The sequence below is a fragment of the Geotrypetes seraphini genome, chromosome 2 (assembly GCF_902459505.1).
Source record: "Geotrypetes seraphini chromosome 2, aGeoSer1.1, whole genome shotgun sequence".
Taxonomy (NCBI): domain Eukaryota; kingdom Metazoa; phylum Chordata; class Amphibia; order Gymnophiona; family Dermophiidae; genus Geotrypetes; species Geotrypetes seraphini.
In genome coordinates this window covers 400,478,763-400,501,225 of record NC_047085.1, presented here as the reverse complement: position 1 = coordinate 400,501,225, position 22,463 = coordinate 400,478,763, and the positions used below count along the sequence as shown (strand labels likewise).

At 40.6% G+C, this 22,463-nt stretch overlaps 1 protein-coding gene across 1 annotated transcript in view; it reads left to right on the top strand.

Moving 5' to 3' along the window:
• LOC117354089 (histone deacetylase 4-like) overlaps positions 1–22,463 on the top strand; it is a 369,845-nt gene that overhangs the window by 329,956 nt on the left and 17,426 nt on the right. The window contains exon 9 of the mRNA XM_033930944.1: positions 6,688–6,841. Coding sequence (XP_033786835.1) covers positions 6,688–6,841 — 154 coding nt within the window. The remainder of the gene's footprint in view (positions 1–6,687; positions 6,842–22,463) is intronic.

The window sequence follows — 22,463 nt, the reverse complement described above, 5'->3', positions numbered from 1 at the left end:
CCCCACTCCTTCCCACCCACCCTCAAATGCTCTGAAAGACCCCCCTTCCAATGCTCGCTCCCCCCTCCCACACACTCTTCTGGAAGCAAAGGCCCACCTCTACTGCTGGATCCACCTGCCTCCCCCACCTCCCTTTCCTTGATGGTCCAGTGGGGACATGGACAAGAGAAATACCCACTCACTCCTGTTCATTGTGGCAGCCTTGCTAAAAAGGCTGCTGAAACTTCTAGCGTCTATTTTTAAATGGATAGTTAAAAATAAAAAAATCTATGGATAAGCACGTTTAATGTTTGCTACCTGCCTGTAAACACGTGCTTGCTTTGACTATTCAGATGATAATTACTATTACTGTGTTTGGTATTTGTAATGAAGTTACCATTTCCATCTTGTCTGTCTTTCCAGTTTTCCCTCAAAGAGATTTCCTGTTCAGAGATTTTAATCTACTAGGTAGATGCTTCATAGTGGCTTAGTGGCATAGTGTCAACTTCTCAAAGAACTGATAGCTTCTTAATCCCCTAATTACAATATGTAACAGTTACCTTTCCATCAAGCTCCTACCTTACTTCAGAGTTTGATAACTAAGCCAAAGCCAAAGAGTTTGATAACTAAAACCATCAGATTCCAACTGGAATGCTGACTGTGCATGACACTGGCACACCTAAGGTTTCCAGATTTTACATCTGGACTCTTAGATCCGCCCTCAGGCCCATCAGTTCCACCCATCCCCGCCCCATTACGCCCAACCTCTGCCCACAGCTCCACCCCCCCCCTAGCCCCTGACCCCTGATGCCTGTTTGTCGGGCAGGAAGGCATTCGCGCATGTGCGGATGCAATGCGATGACATCACATGCATAAACGCATTGCATGACCCCTCCTGATGCAATTTATTTGCAAAACCTGGACAAAGTACCGGGTTTTGAAAAGCTGTTCGGACCCCCCGGAGGACATGTCCAGGGAAATCCGGACGTCTGGTAACCCTAGCCACACCAGCTCCAACTAGAAACCGCTCGGAAATGATCCTTTTCTCATAGTGTGACAAAACTGTGTAACCGGCTTCTCCTGGACATTCGAGCTGTAGGGAGCCTCCTACCTTTCCAGAAAGTGGTAAAAAACATATTGTTCTCAAACCATCGCATACCTGCCTTGAGACCCTAACAAGTAACAACAAAAAAAGGCAGAAATAGTCACACTAAGGTTCATTAGGGGGGCGCTCAGGGCCAGAACTATGCACACCACACCAGCCGCATAACAGCTGTAATGGATAATGCCAAATCAAAGGGTGCTCTCAGTGTGAACAAGCAGCGATAGGAGTCGAGCTCCAACACTTCACAAATTAGGCAGAGGTAAAGTACCCCCACCCGCACACCATGTGTTTTGGACCAACTAGCAACTCGCCCCCTGTTTCATTAAGGTGCGCTAGCCGATTAGCGAGCGCTAATTGAATTAACGCATGCTAAACGCTAACTTGTCCATAGACTAGCATGCACGCGTTAGCATTTAGCTCGCACTAATCGGTTAGCGCACCTTAGTAAAACAGGGCCCCAGTGTGGTATGAGGTCTTCTTAGAAGGAGTTGAGCAGCATCACAAGTTTTATCCTGACTATCTCAAGAAGACATTGATTGCTTGAGTATTTGGAATGCCATTGTTAGATGACCACACCAAAGTATACAGTACATGTTTAGCTATTAGCAAAGTATGTTAAATTTTCTACAATAAAGTGCAGATATTGAAGGTTCATGTAATAAAATACTGCTAGATTTTTGCATAAAATGTGTTTTTATCAATGTATCATTGCTGAGTGTGAAAATATAAAAGTTATAGCTATAATATCAATAAATTTGCTCCATTAAGCAAAAATAATAGCACACTTTAAGAAAAACTGAGCTTTATAATAATAATAATAATAATTTTATTCTTATATACCGGCAAAGCCATGGAAGTTCGAGGCGGTTTACAGCAAAAAGCACTGGACAATCAGCGAAGAGATTACAATCAAAGTCAACCGTACAATCTTACATAATGAAAGAATTGGAAAGCTATATAGTTCTTAGCAGAGCTGTGTAGATTCTTAGTTTAAAAATCGATTGAACAAACTCGTTTTTACCAATTTTCTAAAATTGAAGTAGGATGAGGAGAGAGTGATAAAGTTACTAAGCCAATCGTTCCATTTGCCTGCCTGGAAGGCAAGAGTTCTGTCCAAGAATCTTTTGTAGTGGCAGGCTTTTATTGTCGGATAGGTGAACAGATATATTCTTCGTGTGAGCCTAAAAGAACTTGCCAGATTAAAATGGGAAACTAGGTAACTGGGCCAGACCAAATATTGATTTATAACACAGACACCGTTACTCTTCAACATATTTATCAATGACCTGGAAAAGGAGGCAAAGTGCGAGGTTATAAAATTTGCAGACGATACCAAACTGTGCGGCAGAGTTAGGTCCAGGGAGGAGTGTGAGGACCTGCAAAGGGACCTGGACAAGCTGGAAGACTGGGCAAACAAATGGCAAATGAGCTTTAACGTGGAAAAATGCAAGGTCATGCATATAGGGAAAAAGAACCCGTTGTTCAACTACAAATTGGGGGGGGCAATGTTGGGAGACAGCAGTCTTGAGAGAGACTTGGGTGTGCTGGTGGATGCATCAATGAAGCCATCTGCACAGTGCGCAGCAGCCTCGAAAAAAGCCAACAGAATGCTGGGCATCATAAAGAGGGGCATAACAACCAGGACGCGGGAAGTCATCATGCCATTGTATCGAGCGATGGTGCGTCCACATCTGGAATACTGCGTTCAATATTGGTCACCGTACCTCAAGAAGGACATGGCGGTACTTGAGAGAGTCCAAAGGAGAGCAACGAAGCTGGTAAGAGGGCTGGAACACTGCCCATACGCCGAGAGGTTGGATAGGCTGGGGCTCTTCTCTCTGGGGAGATATGATAGAGACCTTCAAGATCATGAGGGGCATAGAGAGGGTGGATAGGGACAGATTCTTCAGGCTGAAGGGGTCAACAGGCACGAGGGGGCATTCGGAGAAACTGAAGGGAGATAGGTTCAGAACAAATGCAAGGAAGTTTTTTTTCACCCAAAGGGTCGTGGACACTTGGAATGCGCTACCGGAGGAAGTGATCAGGCAGAGTACGGTACAAGGATTCAAATAGGGATTGGACGGATTCCTGAGGGATAGGGGGATCGTGGGATACTGAGAGAGGTGCTGAGATGTAACACAGGTATAGAAAGCTAACCAGGTAATAAGTATAGAAATCCAACCAGGTCGTGCATGTGCAAGACCGGAGGGTTAGGACTTCGATGGGAAGATAGGACTCAATGGGAAACCAAGGTAGCAAGGGGGCCCCTTCTGGTGACTCAGACAGGCCGTGACCTGTTCGGGCCGCCGCGGGAGCGGACTGCTGGGCGGGATGGACCTATGGTCTGACCCGGCGGAGGCACTGCTTATGTTCTTATGTTATGTTCTTATGTTCTTAAACAGGATTTGCACCTCCAGGGGCAGCCAATGGAGTTTTTGATAGTAGGGGCTTATGTATTCCCATTTCTTCAGTTCAAAAATCAGTCGAACTGCCGAATTTTGAATGACTCTGAGTCTTAGAATGGTTTTTTTGAAGGATCCCAAGTAAATGATGTTGCAATAATCGAGCAAGCTCAGGATGAAAGATTGAACCAGTAAGCGGAAAAATGGTGCATCAAAGTATTTTCTGATGGTTCTGAGTTTCCATGGTACCGAAAAGCATTTCTTAACCACTAAATCTGTGTGAGCATTTAGAGTGAGGTGGCGGTCCAGGGTGACTCCCAGGATTTTAATGGAGTGGTCAATAGGGAAGTCCTGACCATTCAAGGAGATTGATGTGTCTTTGATTTTGTCGTTAGGGCTTGCAAGGAAAAATTTGGTTTTGTCAGTGTTGAGCTTCAATTTGAATTCGGTCATCCATAGTTCAATTTGCTTTAGAATGGATGATAGATGAATCTTACATAATCAGAGGCTTTGAGCAACCCCAGGATGGGCTTTAAAATTTTTTCAAAAATTATTTACTGATCATGCACAATCAAATTAATGGGAAAAAGTTCAATTCACACAGTTGTTCCAACTTTAGGTTTTTTCAGGACAGCCCTACTGTTCTCTTTTGATAGGCCAATGCAAGTTTTGAAGCATTTACATGAATCATCTCTTTTGATAATTTTACATACTGTTTCTTGTTTACCCCCCCCCCCTCCTTTATAAAGCCGCGCTAATGTTTTTCATGCCAGCCGCCATGGTAACAGCTCCAACGTTCATAGAATTCCTATGAGCATTTGAACTGTTTTCAGCGTTGCCGGCACTAAAAAACGCTAGCACAGCTTTTTAAAGGAGGGGGTTAGTTTGTTATAGAAAAAAAAATTGTAAATTTTGCCATAATAATACTGGTGCGAAATCTTGGAAATCTGATCAACTTTGTCATGATTTATTACAGAAAATCCATGTCATGCTTTGCAGGAGTAACTTGGTGTTTCCCAACAATTTTTTAGCATGTTTGAAGTCACCTAATGGTTAGTGCAGAGGGCTCAGAACCTGGAGAACTGAGGTCAATTTAAACTGGCTTCCTGTGATCCTAGGGTTATATAATATTTCCCAAAAAGAAAAGAAAAGACTCCAAATAATCCAAAATACGGCCATAAAACTTATACATAAAGGAAAAAAATACGACCACGTAACACCCCTTCTTATTAAGTCACACTGGCTACCTATTAATCATCGAATAACATTTAAAATAGCATTTCTAGTCTTTAAGGTTCTACTACATAACACCCCTCAATTTATATCTAGAATGATTATTCCATATCATTCAAATCGATCCCTTCGATCATCACAACAAGAGTTATTATTGGTCCCCTCACTAAAAATTGTGGGAACAAGGAGAAACGATATGTTCTCTGTTTTAGCTCCTCAACTCTGGAACACTCTGCCTCTTTTTATCAGAAAGGATAGAGATCTTATCTCTTTTAAAAAACTTTTTAAAACTTTTTTATTTAATGATGCCTTTATCGAATACATTTTTTTCCCCTTTTTTTTTTTTTTCCCAATTTATGTTTTTTCCTAATATATGTTTTTTCCTTCATCATTAGAAAAACTTGTAACTTTTCCCCCCTTTCCCCCTTTTCATGTTTGTTTTTAATGAATTATTTAATTATCTAACAAATATTTGTTTTGTTGTTTTTAATGTTTTACTAATATGATTGTATGTTCTCTTATAATCTGTTTTTAAATGTACATCGCTTAGAATGTATTAAATAGGCGATTCATCAAAAATAAAGTGAACTTGAACTTGAACTTGAACTTGAACTAGGCAAGTCATTTAGGGGGCCTTTACTAAGCAGTGTTAGGGCCTCTTTTACAAAGCCATGGTAGTGATGCTGCTGCCCACAGTAAGTGCCATTTTAGCAAGCATTAATCCACACTCTCAAAAACGTTTCCATTTTGGGGGGAGAAGGAGGAGGTATGTCACACTAACTCTCCCCCCCTTCTATAAAACTGCAGAGTGGCATTTAGCGCCAGCCATGGTGGTAACAGCTCCAATGCTCATAGGAATTCTATGAGCATCGGAGATGTTACAGCCATGGCCGGCACTAACAACCGCGCTGCGGTTTTATAAAAGATAGAGCAACTGGTTAGTGCAAAATTATTGGGTGAACTCTTAGGCCTGAATTCTCTAACCGATGCCGATTTTTAGGCACCAGCAGGCTCCCACGGGACCAGGACGTGATGTCAGAAGCCAAGGAAGCCAAGGTCAGCGCAAGCAGCAGGTGGAATATGCTGCTTGTGCTTATGAAAACTTTAAAGAGGTACACATGGGGCAGGGGGCACTCAAGTGGCAGGGAAGAGTAAGGGGTGCATGGCATGGCAACATTGTGCACCACCGTCATGGAGGCTAACCTCCCTCTCTATGCCACTGAGTGCAGGCTGAGATCATGAAAGTTATTAGGGGGGAGGAACACAAAGCTAAAGGGTTCACCTAATGTCCTCATTACCCTTGCACCAGCTCTTCTGCTTTATAATATGATGATGTCCCAGCTTATAATATGTTAAATAAATTATTGTTATACAACACACCCTGAGTTTGAAGTTAAAAAGAACACCCAGGACTAACAAACTTGATTATTCTGGCACTGTTCAGTGCATGCCTGACATTTCTCATGCTTTTTTTTATTATTTGCTGGAGGGGACTTAGGAGAAAGCCTTGGTAATAACACTATCTGTCCTGCAATACTATTCTGAAGTATTTTCCTGGTATTTTTTGCTTTCCTTTCTCCATAAGGTTCACCAAGCCTTCAAATTGTAGGATCAGCAAGTTGTTTTGCAGGTGTGAGTATGTACACTGGGCAGTCCTGTGATTCTCGGCCTTCCAGGCAGTAGGGAGAAATCAGAGTCTAACAATAGGAACGTAGCTGGCCGCATATTGCTCTGGCGTTATTAACTTTCCAAGGGAGGAGTGCAACGACCACAGTGTTGTAATAAGAGCTCTTCCAACTTTGAACATTCCAGGATCCAAAAGCATAATACATCATACGGCAGTTTTAAATCCAGTGATTCTAACAGAGAGCAATTCGTGCTACATTAAGAAGTGATTTCCGTGCTTTGCCAATGGCCACCGTGGTAGCTGAAATTCCCATCAGTTATTGTGTGTGTGTTTTTTTCCAGGCAAGTACTGGAAGTCGGTGGAGAGATATTCTGTGCCAGCGGGCAGTTGTCTTGCTGACACTCAGAAACGAGAGAGAGAGGAGACAGAGACTGTCTCTGCTATGGCTTCACTGTCCGTCCATGTTACACAGTGCTTTCCTCAGGAAAACAACAGGTCTGTATGTCAATTTGCAGCCCTTGGAATGTATTGGCCTATAGACAGGCAAGGAAGCTGTTTGTGGAAGTAAGGCTGAAATATTCAGATTTAAGCATCTGAATAAAACGCGTGCAACTTTTCATCATGCACTAACCCCCACGCTGGCCAAAAACTACCGCCTGCTCAAGAGGAGGCGGTAGCGGCTAGCGCGTCCGGCGGCTTAGCGTGCGCTATTACACGCGTTAAACCGCTAGTGCACCTTTGTAAAAGGAGCCCATAGTACTGTATTACATTATGAGTTTCATATGCCAAAACAAAAATGCTGAGCTCCTAAATTTATGCCCTAGTGTCACTCAAATTTAGTGTCCAAGTTTTCAGCTAAAAATTCATCTTACCGTAGGAGCTTAAAAATTATGCTTAGAAGTTTAGGCTTCACAAAAACCCCCGAAAAGGGAGACCCAATGATCCACAGAAAAACAATCCAAAGATAAAACCAACAGACTATGGATGTCCTGAAAGATGATTTTATTCGCTCTTCACAATAAAAATACAAATAAAAGTCTGAATTAGTAATGCACGTATGATTGTGGCGATCTCGCCGAAAAACGGACCGTGTAGGGTCCATCAGGACAATCATACATGTATTACTAATTCAGACTTTTATTTGTATTTTTATTGTGGAGAGCGAATAAATCATCTTTCAGGACATCCACATCCACAGACTTGTTTTTATATAAGTTTAGGCTTGTCGTGCATTTGCTTAATTTAATAACCTAATGCTGAAAATTTTTCCTTTTGTTATATCCACCCCTGTTGCCACCCACTTTCTATCCTCCTAAATTTAACAGGTTAGTGAAATGTTGAGTAAAAATTTAGGCACTCGGGCTTATTAAATTTTCAAAGAGGCCAATTTAGGAGCATAATTCTCTCAGACATGTTTTCTAAAAATGATTAATGGGCCCTTTTGCTTAAGCTTAGTACATTTTAATGGAATTAGCTAAATACAGGCCATGTGGCACTTAATGCACCTCAATGTCCATTAGCACATACTAAGCTTTAGTAAAAGGGACTCTAATGTTTGGCACTTACCTCCCCTTAACAGCACAAATTAACCTTTTGGTAAGTGCAAAGGCATTGTTGGGCATATGCCCAGCATATCTTCTGAAGTTACTGCAAATAAATCTGGTACCGTGATTTAAGCTTGATTGCTATTAGCATGGATACACTTAGCACCTCTCTTGAGGCAACACAAATTCTCTGAAGACAAACAGGCATCATATTTTCACATGTGTGAGGGTGACGACATCCATGAAGCCCAGTATGGACATAGCCAAATGTACTGTCACTTTAAATCTTTGAAGCAGCGCTCCCACTACATACACGCAGGTGCCTTCCCACCCAATGTCTTTAGTTTTCCATGGAGCTGAGAAGCCGTGTCTTTCATTCTCTCTTCAGCGCGTCAAACTTTTGATAGTTTCAATTCATAGAAACATAGAAATAGACGGCAGATAAGGGCCACAGCCCACCAGTCTGCCCACCCCAATGATCCTCCCCTACCTTTCTCTATGAATAGATCCCACGTGTCTATCCCATTTGGCCTTAAAATCAGGCACGCTGCTGGCCTCAATAACCTGAAGTGGAAGATTATTCCAGCGATCAACCACCCTTTCAGTGAAAAATAATTTCCTGGTGTCCCCGTGCAGTTTCCCGCCCCTGATTTTCCACGGATGCCCCCTTGTTGCTGCGGGACCCTTGAAAAAGAAGATATCTTCACAATTAACTGGGTGCAGAATAACAACAAACCCACGTCACACACAACAAGCTTCAAGTCCAGAAAGAAAATCGAACCTACCACATTCTGGGACACAGTAGACCCAGAAATATACCTAAACAATCCCAAAGGATTCATAAACACCTGGCGCTCCACAAGTGAATCCGCTTTAAACAAACTAGCACCACTAAAAACAAAAAATAAAATATGCAGACCATCAGACAAATGGTTTGACGCCGAACTCCTACACCTAAAAAGACAATGCAGACAATTAGAAAGGACATGGAAAAAACAGAAACAAGACCACACCAAAACAGAATGGAGACACCAAATCAAACAATACAAAATCAAACTGAAGGAAAAAAGAACAGACTACTACTCCAAACTCATTGGCACCGATAAACCGGACACAAAAAAACTTTTCAACCTTGTCAGAAATCTCACTGATACCAAACCCCACCTCGCCACCCTAGGAAACCAAACTCCAACAGCCTCCCAACTAGCGGACCATTTCAAACACAAAATCATCACAATCAGATCCACATTCAACAACTCTCGAAACATCTTAGAAGAGATACTAACAAAACCCACAAAAGACGAAGCCACCTCAGCAGATAGGATCTGGACCGACTTCCCAACGACACAATGGTCAGACCTAGACCAGCTATACAAAAAATACAGCAAATCTTCATGTGATTTGAACAATTGTCCTCCTTATCTACTAGCTACAGCATCCACTAAATTCACAGCTGGTCTCACGCTATGGCTGCAAACCACCCTAAGGGAAGGTCAGTTCCCTCCGGAACTTGGCGAAATCATAATTACTCCCATACTAAAAGACCCCAAAGGCCCAATAGACAGCCCAACAAATTATAGACCAATCGCTTCTATACCTCTATACGTCAAACTCATAAAGGGTCTAGTAGCACAATATCTCGCCAATTACCTAGAAGACTACCACATCCTACACCCTACTCAATCCGGATTCAGAACCAATTACAGTACTGAAACACTTCTGGTTTCCCTACTAGACATAGCCCATCAGCACCTCAGCAAAGGAAATAAGTTACTAATCATCCAACTCGATCTTTCAGCAGCATTCGACTTAGTTGACCATTCCATACTACTCCAGATACTAGATGCCATAGGAATATCAGGTAATGTTCTCAACTGGTTCCAAGGATTCCTCAAAACAAGATCATACAGAGTCAAGTCAAATGATCTTCTATCCGACTCATGGTCAAACCCCTGCGGAGTTCCACAAGGATCCCCTCTATCACCCATACTTTTCAACCTCTTCATAGCATCCCTAGGCATGGCCCTAGATGCCCTAAACATTACATCCTTCAGCTACGCGGATGATATAACCATCCTCCTCCCCTTCGACATCCAAGACCCCATCTCCAACGGACGCCTGAAAACAACATTGGAAACTGTAGAAAAATGGATGACGAACCACAAGTTAAAACTGAATGCGGAGAAAACCAAATTCCTACTACTAGAGAAGGAACAAAAACCATCCCTAACAGAACTAGATGTAAACACAATCAAATATCCAATACAGAATACTCTCAAAATTCTGGGAACACACCTAGACAGAGGCTGCACAATGCAAACACAAATACACAAAACCATAAAAAAAGCATTCTTCACCAAGCGAAACCTAAGAAAAATAAGAAAAAATTATTTTCTAAAGAACACTTCAAGATCATTGTACAATCCCTCATACTCAGCTCCTTAGATTACTGCAACAGCCTCTACCTACCTTGCCCAAATACTATGATAAAACAACTACAGACCATTCAGAACACAGCTATCAGACTCATCTACTCGCTCAGCAAATTCGACCATGTCACACCCGCCTATGTAGACTCTCACTGGCTTCCGATAAAAGCAAGAACTCAATTCAAACTCTACTGCTTACTTTTCAAAGTAACCCATGGTATGGCCCCCAATTACTTGAACAACTGTCTTTGCCGCTACCGACTACCCAGATCAAGAAGAACTCAGAATCTTTTCACCTTCCCCCCTTATAATGGTACCCGACGTAAGAAACTTTACGACAGCCTTCTAGCAACTCAGGCAGCGAAAATTGACCCCACCATCACCAAACTGATGATCAAAAAAGACATCAAAGTGTTTCGGAAAGAAATCAAAACATTTCTTTTCAAAAAACACGTCCTTATTTAATATTCCCCTCCCCAATCACACATGCACTCTCCCCAGCAAATAACACACTAGTCATCCCCTTGAAACTCATTTACCAAAAATATCCAAACTCCTAAATAAGCACCTCCCTTAGGTATCTATTTAACCTTCTCCTAAATAAGCATCTCCCTTAGGTATCCACTTAACTGATTCCTTCAAAGTTAGGTACCATTCTTCAGTTGCCTATATTGTTTTCCCCACTGAACCTTGTAACTACTTGAACCCTGTCAAATTATTCTATCGATAAATCCAGATATCTTATACTTGTATTTCTATACCGCAACATGTAATTTACTTAAATCGTTGTAATGTAATTCTCTCGGTAATGTCCTGATCTCTTTTAATTATAATCCGCTTAGAACCGCAAGGCACAGGCGGAATAGAAATCACAAATGTAATGTAATGTAATGTAATATCCTTCACAGTATTTTTCCCTTTTCTTCATAATTTCCCTTTTCTTCATAATTCTTTGTTACTTTTACTAGTATTTTTCTTAAATTTGATCATTTTGACTTTTTTGGCCTTTAGGTCACTTTGAGCCTTTTTTTGTGCCCAGGGAGTTTCAATAGTTTTCGGTATGCTTTATACTTGAGCTTCCCAGGCAATCAAGCCATTTGACTTTGCAGCAGCCATTTTTTCTCTCCATGTCAAGGAAGGTGCCGAGTGACTCAAAAATGTGCTAAATGCTACATTCTCAGGCTTCACAGGCTTTAAAGACTATTATGCATGCTTCAATCCAGCCTGAGGACATGAGGATAGTCATGCACCCCCCTCGACACCGAACATCGGGGTTGGCGCAGATCCATCTGAAGTGTGAGCCATCAGCAGAGAAGTTATCTCCTAGGTCAGAGGATCAACTCCCGTCTCGATGTTCTTCCACACAGAGTCAACAATCCTCTCAACACACTTCCTGACTCCAGGCTACTTTAAAGAGTTTGATTCTGATTTTTTTGCCACTCAGACCAAAATCTACCATATTTTTTGGCTGAAGATTCCTATGGTATACCTTCTGATCCTTCTCCACCTTAAAGGCATAAGTCTCTGATAGAAAGTATATCTTTCACTGGCTTTGTATGTTAGATAGTACAGGCCATACCTTTCAAAATGGAGACAGAGGAAGAACTTCACTCTGAACATTTTGAACTTCTTGACTATGACTGTCCTCCAAGGAAATGTTTAACAATTCCTTTACATCAAGTCATGAAGGATACTCTACTAAAGAAATGTGAGATCACCCTGTCAGTTCAGGTAGCTTGTAAAAAAAATGGACACCATAAATAGAATGCAAAAGTGTCCAGGATTTGATAGAAGTCAGCTACAACATCATTGTCTGGTTGTTGAATCAGATTTAAAGCATTCACATAGTTCAAGGTCTCATGCTCCTGCTCCTCCAGGTATTGAGGCCAGAACTTTGGACTTCTTTGGCAAGTGCCTTTTTTAAGAATCAATGCTTACAAATAGGATCATGGATTACCAATTCTACACCATCATTTATTTAAAATTTTTAATCAAACAGCTGCCATCCTTTGAGGAATTTCTTTCACAAGATAAAGAATTCCAACAAATTTGTCAAAGTAGAAAGTTTCTCACCAGAGGCAACTTTGATGCTTTTGATGTATTTTCTCAAACTTCTGAAGTAGCAGTGGTAATGAGTCGCTTGTCTTAGCTTAGAATATCTGATCTTGAGAACTCAGCTCAAGGTCTCCTTTCTCATATTCCTTGTAAAGGTGATAATTTGTTCAGGGACAAGGTTGAAGAGGTGGCTGACCTAATTAGTACTTTATTGCCCCAGGTACAAAATAAGTACCTGTCTAAAATATGCAAATTGCTTTGATTGTGTAAAACCACACAGAAAAAACAGTATACAGATCCCATCACCTTTACCCTTAATTTAAAAAACATGCAGACAGCATTACAACAATGTTTAAGCCATAGACTTCCATGTCTTCATCTTACAGAAGTTATACAGCTCCATCTAGATGCTCATATTACTATAATACTAACTATTAATACATGTAGCCCATCTTCTAGGCCTACTAAGCAACACCCTTGTGCAAAACAACAAAAATATAGAAAGCAATGCCAACATCATCTTACCTCTACCACCCAACCTTCCCATTGGGAGCAAATTACTACTTTTTCACCAATATTGTTGTCTCATCACCATGGACCAGTAGACACATCAGGTAATTTCTCAAGGCTTTGCCCTATGTTGGGTCACCAACCCAGCCACCTGCACACCAAAAGAGTCTCTTTTTAATTCCCTACATAAGACTCTCCTTCACCAGGAACTCTCAACCCTTCTCTAACAAAATGCAACAGAGCCTGTTCTGTTTCAAGAGAGAGGTCAAGGGTTCTACTCAAAATACTATACTTTTTAATACCAAGGAAGACTAGAGTTATTTGACCCATTCTTGACCTCATAGGTCTGAAATAGTATCTGATAAAGGATAAGTCTCACATGGTCTCTCTAGGAAACCTCTTACCCCTGCTAGAGAAGGGAGATTGGCTTTGCTATCTAGATCTCAAAGAGGCTTACCCTCACATCTCCATCTTACCTGCTCACAGGAAGTATTTCTGCTTTCAAATAGGATCTTAGCACTTCCAATACAAGGTCTTACTGTTTGGTCTGACCTCCATGCCTTGAGTACTCATAAAGTGCTTAGTAATAGTAGCAACAACCCTTTGCAAATAGGGATTTCACATCTTTCCTTAGCTAGATGTCTGGTTGATCAAAGTGTCATCATCACAAGCAGCTCAGAATTCAATCAACTCAGCTGTTCATCTACTCAAGCTTCTTGGGTTTGCTGTGAGCTATCCAAAGTCTCATCTACAACCATCTCAGACCTCGGAGTTCATAGTAGCTCAACTGGACAATATCCAAGGTTGAGCTTTTCTACTACAACAGAGGGTGGGCATTCTTATTCACCTGTGTCACACAATCTCCAAATTAAGGCACACTTCTGCGTGCCAGATGTTGTATCTCCTCAGTCACATGGCATCAACAGTTCACGTGACCCTGATCACATGACTTTATTTCAGAATACCTCAGTAGACTCTATGCTCACAGTAGTCTTAAGTCATTCAGGTTTATCCCAGATCTTTGTCACTCTCTTCAATGGTGAATGGTTTCAGACAATCTCATTTTCAGCCTTCTAACCACAGTAAAGGGCTCTGTTTAGAAGCATTTTTTAAATAGAACTTTAGCTTACCAAACTTGTCTCTGGGGCAAGAATTTTGGCAATGTGACTACTTAGTTTTGTTCATATCAGATTTTTAGAAGGATGCTGAAAACCCATCTATTTGCTAAATTTTATAGATAAGAGTTTGTAATTTAAAATATATAATTCCCTGTGCATGTACAGTGCTTGCATCTGTTAACTGCATAGATCTGAGAGGTTTCGCTGTATACAAATGGCTTGTTATGTTATGTTATGCTAGATGCCTCTATGCTGGCCTGGGAAGTTTACCTACATGGTTTCCATGCCCAAGGCATGTGGACTTCATGGGAGAAAAACCTCCATATCAATCTCCTTGAGTTGTTTGCCATAGGGAACAATCTCAGGGCATTCCAGAACCATCTATTTCATCAAGTAGTTCTCATCCCTATGGACAACCAAGTTGCCATGCACTATCTAAACAAGGTAGAGAGGCAGGATCTTACTCCCTTTGCAAGGAAGCAATCCAGCTTTGGTCTTGGCAACAGCTCAGAGAATATCTCTCAGAACAGTTTATTTAGTAGCAGGGAAACAAATTGTTCTTGCAGACAAATTGAGCAGACTTCTTCGGTCTCCCAAGTGGTTCTTCAGTATGTCTATCTTACATCTGATCTTTTCTCTCTGGGGAACACTGGAAAAATATCTGTTTGCCATCTCTCGAACAACTTGTTTCTACAATTCTGCTCCAGACTCTTTGACCCAATCACATGGCTTTGGGTGCCTTCCTGCTTCACTGAGGGTGCAATTTCCTTTGCACATTTCCTCCAATCCCTTTCATAGAGAGGATTCTATTCCAACTTTTCCAGGATCAGGGCACCATGATCCTTGTTGCACTTTTCTGACACCGTCAGATCTGGTTTCCACTAATACTAGAGATTTGATCCAACAAGCCATGGAAATTGCAACCCTTTCCAACCATATTAACTCAGAACAAGGGGTCCTTCTTTCATATGAAGCCCTGCTGTCTAGCTTTAACAGCACAGTTTCTCTCTCCGACCACGTAGGCTCCTTCCAGCTCTCATCTGCAGTGTCAGACATTATCCAAGCTTCTAGGAAGTTATCCATTCCAATGTGTTACCACTTTAAGTGGACATGGTTCTCTGGATCCTATTACCTGTCTGCTTCTGTTCATTTTGGACTACATATGAACATGAGAACATAAGAGCTGCCTTACTGGAACAGGCTGCAGATCCATCAAGCCCAGTATCCTGTTTCCAACAATGGCCAACCCAGGTCACAAGTATCTGGCAAGATCCCAAAGAGTAAAACATATTTTATGCTGCTTATCCTAAGAATACGAGAGCAGTGGATTTCCCTAAATCCATATTAATAATGGTTTATGGACTTCTCTTTTAGGAAGTTATCCAAACCTTTTTTAAAACCTTCTAAGCTAACTGCTTTCACCACATTCTCTGGTAACAAATTCCAGTTTAACTACATGTTGAGTGAAGAAATACGAGCTCAACATATAGTTAAATTCTGGAATTATTTCTCGTATCTTTCCAACTCTGGTTTGAAAACAAATTCAGGGTTCATTTAAGTGCTAGTGCTTTCCATTTGCAGTTAGACAGAAAACCTTTATCTGTTCATCTCATAGTAACATAGTAAATGGTATATCTCTTAATGGTACGTTTCATGAAAGGCTTGTTTCATATGAAACCTCCTATCAAGCTGCCTCTAGTTACTTGGGGTCTCAATGTGGTTCTTTCTGTACTCATGAAGATTCTTTTTAAATTGCGTCAATCTTGCTCCTTAAAACCTCTTACTTGGAAGGTTATTTTCCTCATAGCTCTTATATCTGCTTGGTGAGTTAATGTGCTTATGGCTCTAGTTTCAAATCTGCCTTACACAAGATTCTATCATGACACAACAAAATTCCTTCCTAAGGTAGTATCGGAATTTCACTTAAATCAATCCATAGTCCTAAGGATTTTCTTTCCAAAACCACACACTCATTCTGGAAAATCACTGCTCCATATCTTTGACTGCAAGTGCGCTTTAGCATACTACCTGGACTGTACCAAACCTCATAGGAAGTCCTCCCAGCTCTTTATAGCTTTTGATCCTAACAGACTGGATTTTGATGTTGCAAAGAGAACCATTTCAGCTTGGTTGGTATGCTCAGGCTGGACTGACACTTCAAGGCTGTGTGACAGCCCACAATGTGTGGGCAATGGCTGACTCAGTAGCTCATTTTCACTCTACTTCTAGACATGATCCTGGCATCCAGGGAGTCCCACATTTGCAAATATAATTTCTGCTTGTCCTTGGAGTAAACAAAGATACTTACTTGTTGTCCGAGGACAGCAAAACATATATTTTCACAAACTGTTCACTTCCCCAGATGGCTTCTTAGATTTATTTTTTTTTACTGGACTGATGGTCCCATGCATCGATGTAAGGCAGGAAGGCACATGCACTGCCTTTAAGATTTAAAGTGACAATACACTTAATAGTGTCTGTTCCGGGCTCCGTGGTTGACATCACCCTCGCACATGCGAGAATATATATGCCTGCTATCCTCAGAAAACATCTGCTACAGGTAAGTTTTTTCATTTTACCTATACAAGTGACAGTGTACGATAAGTACTAAGAAGTATTGCATAATAATTGCAGTATTATATTACATTACATTTGTGACTTCTATTCCGCTCGTACCTTGCAGTTCTAGGCGGATTACAAAGAAGATAACTGGACATTTCCATGAGATTTGCAATTTAAGGGAGCTGTATACATGGTTGATACTTTGGAGAGAGGAGATTACAAGAGAGGGTGTGACTTTGAGGGGGGGAGTTACAAGGGAGGGGAGAGGACAGGGGAAGAGTTGAGATATCTGGATAAATTTTTTGAATAGCAGGGTTTTGATTCCTTTTCGAAATGATTTGAAGTCGCTCGTTGTTGTCAGCAAGTTGGAGATGGAGTGGTCAAGTTTCGCTGCCTGCGTCGCCCGTGACCTACCATTTTTTACAGAAAGGGTGGTAGATGCATGGAAGAGCCTCCCGATAGAGGTAGTGGAGACAAAGACTGCGTCTGAATTCAAGAAAGTGTGGAACAGGCACATGGGATCTCTTAGGGAGAGGAGGAGATAGATACTGCAGATGGACAGACTGGATGGGCCATTTGGCCTTTATCTGCCATCATGTTTCTATGTTTCTAACAAACATGCAGTTTATATGCAAATTAGCACATGCTATAATGCCACTGCAGTACAAGTTACCAGGCTTATCCTGTAACAGTTATTGTGTGCTAATTCACAAATTAACCACCCGATTCTATATGGCTCCCAGAATTGTGTGCCGAAATTTGTGTGCGTGCCCAAAATGGTCTCAAAACTTAATTGAGCAACACTCCCTTAACTATCAATAATTGGGTGCTACCAACTAATTATTAATGTTAATTGGCACTTATTAAAATTTATACATGCATCTTGCTGCATGCTATTTAATAAGTCATGGCAACTAACTCTACTAGCATATAACTCAAAAGGTGGCATGGCCAAGGGCATGTCAGGGGCATACCAACAGGTTGCATGTGAAATTACAGAATATGGCCTCAGTGCGTCCACAAGGTGTACTAGAATGTACAGCAGGTTTTTGCAAGCGTAAATGCTGGCAGCAAAGTTAGGAAATACAAATCGGTGCTTTATTTTTTTCTTTTTCCCAATTATCTTTATTAACAATTGCAAAGAGAACATACAACCAGGATCAGAGTAAGCATAAAAACAGATCAGCCAGAAAAACAGCACATGATTCTATAAAAGACATGTGCCCTTTATAAGATCACATTTAGTGCCAATTTTTTTACAGTGCTGAATTATAAGTCTCATTTATAGAATTCCCTCCTAAATACTTTATGTGCTTTAGTGAAAAGGCTCAAATTTATGAGCATAAATTCATTGACTATTGGGCTCTACATTAACAATAAAATTGTCTGAAGGCCAAATTGATTCTCAGTTATATGCTTGAAAAATATGTTTGCCACTAATCAGATTAATATGAGTCACATCAGAAAACTCTCTCCATTTCCCGTTCCAAGAAAGAAGAAGCACAAATAACAAATTGTTGTAAATAAGCCAAGTCACTGGCACAGATCATGATCAATGAATTATTCTGGATACTTCCATTCTATAATTGCTATTTCTGTGCCTTCAAGTTGTGTCTTTGTTTATTTATGTGTTATGCTCGTATTTAAACTTATTTCTATAACACTTAGGTCAGGGGTGAGCAACCCTCTCCTCAAGGGCCACACCTGTCGGGTTTCCAAGATTTCCACAATGAATATGTGTGAGGTCTGTTTGCATACAATGGAAGCAGTATATACAAATCAATCTAATGCATATTCATTTTGGAAATCTTGAAAGCCTGACTGGGTTGTGGCCCTCACAGACTGTGGTTGCCTAATCTGACTTTGGTGAAACCAGTCATATTATAATCGCAAGAAAACAAATGAAGCTATGGGGTCAAATAAATAGTTTGTTAGATAATCCGGTGGCATTATCCTATGACACTGTATTGTTTGGCATGTCAATGAGGGCTAAAAGCCAAATATCCTCTAATAATAATAAGCTTCCACTCATTATGATAGGGGTTGCCATACAACAGATTATGAATAATTGGAAAAATTGGGACAGGCTGAATTATAGCTTTTGGTGGAACTCTTTGTGTCACATATTTAAAATGGAAAGGATAACCCATGCAGCAAGGACATTTTAAGAAATTTCAGGTTATTTGGGAGTCATTAACAAGATACTGTAACGATTGAAATTACTGCATAGAATAAATATTAAGTTTTTCCCTTTTGTTCATACACATCATACACAGGGTGCGGTGGGGGAAGTGGGAATATTTTATGATTTCTTTTGCTTATGAATAATTGTTAGATATAAGGGAGGGGAATATTTGATGCAAGTTAAAATTTGATGATATATTAAGTGATGTTAAAGTATAAATTGATTGTATTAAAATGAATAAAGATTAATAAAAAAAATCAAGCTAATAATAAATGGCAATATTAATATTCACATCCATACAGGTTGCCCTGAAATTGAGAAAAAAGATCTATAGTACTGTGATGAAATATTATTTGGAATATTAACAATGGGCTTAATTTCCTCAAAACAAAAAATGAAAGCAAACCAATAAAATAAAAAGCAAGCTGAATACCTAAATTTAGGCTCCTAAAGTAAGTGCCTTATGCATTCCCTGTTTAGCCATACTTAGAAGCCTAAGTGGGAAGTTATCAAGCTGAGTTAAAGATTTAAGTCACATTATTTGTTAAGAACATAAGAACATAAGAAGCGCCATCTCCGGATCAGACCTTCGGTCCATCAAGTCCGGCGATCCGCACACGCGGAGGCCCTGCTAGGTATTCACCTGGCTTATTTTATAGCCAACACACTAAATACAAAAGTTCCCCAGTGGAAAAACTTAACCAAATATTATAAACCAAATAATTCCCACTTAACCTAACATGTTAGTGAAAGTTCAATTCTAATAGCAGGAATTGGCCTCAGTAGTGGAGCCTACGCGTAGTCGAAATCAATGACTGGGGTATTCAGCGTAGTTGTCCTTGCTCCTTATTCTCCAATCATTGGCCTTAATCCTGTTAAATTACTTTATTCAAAAAAATTCAATCTGCTATAAATTTCTTATTTTTTCTTTTTCCAATTTTATAACTTATTATCATTAAAACATTCTATTAAACTCATTTTACCCCTTTCATTACACTCTCATTCTATTCCTTTCACTACTCTGTCATTCTACTCCTTTCATTACATTATTATATATTTCTCATGAAACTGCCTGCTTTCTATTATATCTATTGATAGTTATTTTAAACTAGGCAACATTCATTATTCCAAAAGCCTACTTATCTTGAGTCAGCACTTGTATTTCAAAACAGCCTATTTTGAAATACAAGTGCTGACTCAAGATAAGTAGGCTTTTGGAATAATGAATGTTGCCTAGTTTAAAATAACTATCAATAGATATAATAGAAAGCAGGCAGTTTCATGAGAAATATATAATAATGTAATGAAAGGAGTAGAATGACAGAGTAGTGAAAGGAATAGAATGAGAGTGTAATGAAAGGGGTAAAATGAGTTTAATAGAATGTTTTAATGATAATAAGTTATAAAATTGGAAAAAGAAAAAATAAGAAATTTATAGCAGATTGAATTTTTTTGAATAAAGTAATTTAACAGGATTAAGGCCAATGATTGGAGAATAAGGAGCAAGGACAACTACGCTGAATACCCCAGTCATTGATTTCGACTACGCGTAGGCTCCACTACTGAGGCCAATTCCTGCTATTAGAATTGAACTTTCACTAACATGTTAGGTTAAGTGGGAATTATTTGGTTTATATTATTTTATAGCCAACCATATCTTTATATGCCTCTCTCAAGGAGATATGCATCTAGTTTGCTTTTGAAGCCTAGGACTGTCGATTCCGCAATAATCTCCCCTGGGAGAGTATTCCAGATGTCAACCACTCTCTGTGTGAAGCAGAACTTCCTGACATTAGTCCTGAACTTGCCCCCCCTTAGCTTCATTTCATGTCCTCTTGTCCGTGTCAAATTGGACATTGTAAATAATCTTCTCTGCTCTATTTTGTCAATTCCTTTCAGTATTTTGAAGGTCTCGATCATATCCCCACGCAGTCTCCTTTTCTCAAGGGAGAACAATCCCAGTGTTTTAAGTCGATCCTCATATTCCAGTTTCTCCATACCCTTCACTAGTTTAGTTGCTCGTCTCTGCACCCTCTCCAGCAGTTTTATATCCTTCTTTAGGTAGGGAGACCAATGTTGGACGCAGTATTCCAAGTGGGGTCTGACCATTGCCCTATAAAGCGGCATTATAACTTTCTCCGATCTACTCGAGATTCCTTTCTTTATCATGCCCAACATTCTATTTGCCTTATTTGCCGCTGCCGCGCATTGTGCCGACGGCTTCAGGGTCCTATCTATCAGTACACCCAGATCCCTTTCTTGTTCACTTTTCCCCAGAGTTGCACCTGACATTCTGTACTCGTATTCCTTATTTTTACTGCCTAAATGCATTACCTTGCATTTCTCCACGTTGAACTTCATCTGCCATTTCTCCGCCCATTTTTCTAACCGACACAAATCGCTCTGGAGTTCCTCACTGTCCTCCTGCGATCTGATTGCCCGGCAGAGTTTTGTGTCATCTGCAAACTTGATGATCTCACTGGATGTTCCATTTTCCAGGTCATTGATATAAATATTAAAAAGGATCGGCCCAAGTACCGAGCCCTGGGGCACACCACTAGTCACTCTCTCCCAGTCGGAGAACTTCCCATTTATGCCCACTCTCTGCTTTCGGTTTTCCAGCCATTTGCCTATCCATCTTTGTATATCTCCCTCTATGCCATGGCTTTGTAGCTTCCTGAGAAGTCTTTCGTGTGGAACTTTGTCAAATGCTTTCTGGAAGTCCAAGTATATTATGTCCACCGGCTTTCCACTATCAATTTGCTTGTTCACGGTCTCAAAGAATTGGAGTAAATTCGTCAGACACGATTTCCCTTTCCTGAATCCATGTTGACTGGGTTTCATCAAGTTGTGTGTGTCCAAGTGCTGAACTATGCTATCCTTGATCAGTGATTCAATCATCTTGCCGGGGACAGACGTAAGACTCACAGGTCTATAGTTGCCCGGTTCTCCTCTCGATCCTTTTTTGAAAATTGGCGTGACGTTCGCTTTCCTCCAGTCGTCTGGTATCTGACCAGTTCTGATTGACAGGTTTGCAAGTTTTTGCAATAACTCTCCAATTTCAATCTTCAATTCCTTCAAGACTCTCGGGTGAATTTCATCCGGTCCAGGGGATTTGTCACTTTTAAGTTTGTCGATCTGGTAGTATATCTGATCTAAGTTCACTTCGACTGTGGTGAGGCTGTCCTCTATTTCTCCTGTAAACAGTTTCTCCTCTTCAGGTATTGTTGAGGTGTCCTCCTTCGTAAAGACGGACGCAAAGAAGGAATTTAGTTTGTCTGCGATTTGTTTATCTTCCTTGATGTACCCTTTTCTTCCCTTGTCGTCCAGGGGTCCCACTGCCTCTTTTGCAGGTTTTTTCCCTTTCACGTATCTAAAGAAGGGCTTGAAGTTTTTGGCCTCCCGGGCTATTTTTTCCTCATAGTCCTGTTTTGCTTCCCTCACCGCCTTGTGACATTTCTTCTGTTCATCTTTATGTTTGTTCCAGGCTTCGGTTGTCTTCGTGCATTTCCATTTTTTGAAAGAGTCCTTCTTTACCTTTATGGCTTCCTTCACCTGTATGGTAAGCCATGCCGGTTCTCCTTTGCCTTTAGTTCTCCGATCTTTGGAAATCCTCGGAATGTAGAGATCTTGTGCTTCTGCAATAGTATTTTTCAATAGGCACCATGCCTGATCTACTGTTTCAAGTTTGTCCACCATCTTCTCGAGTCGTTT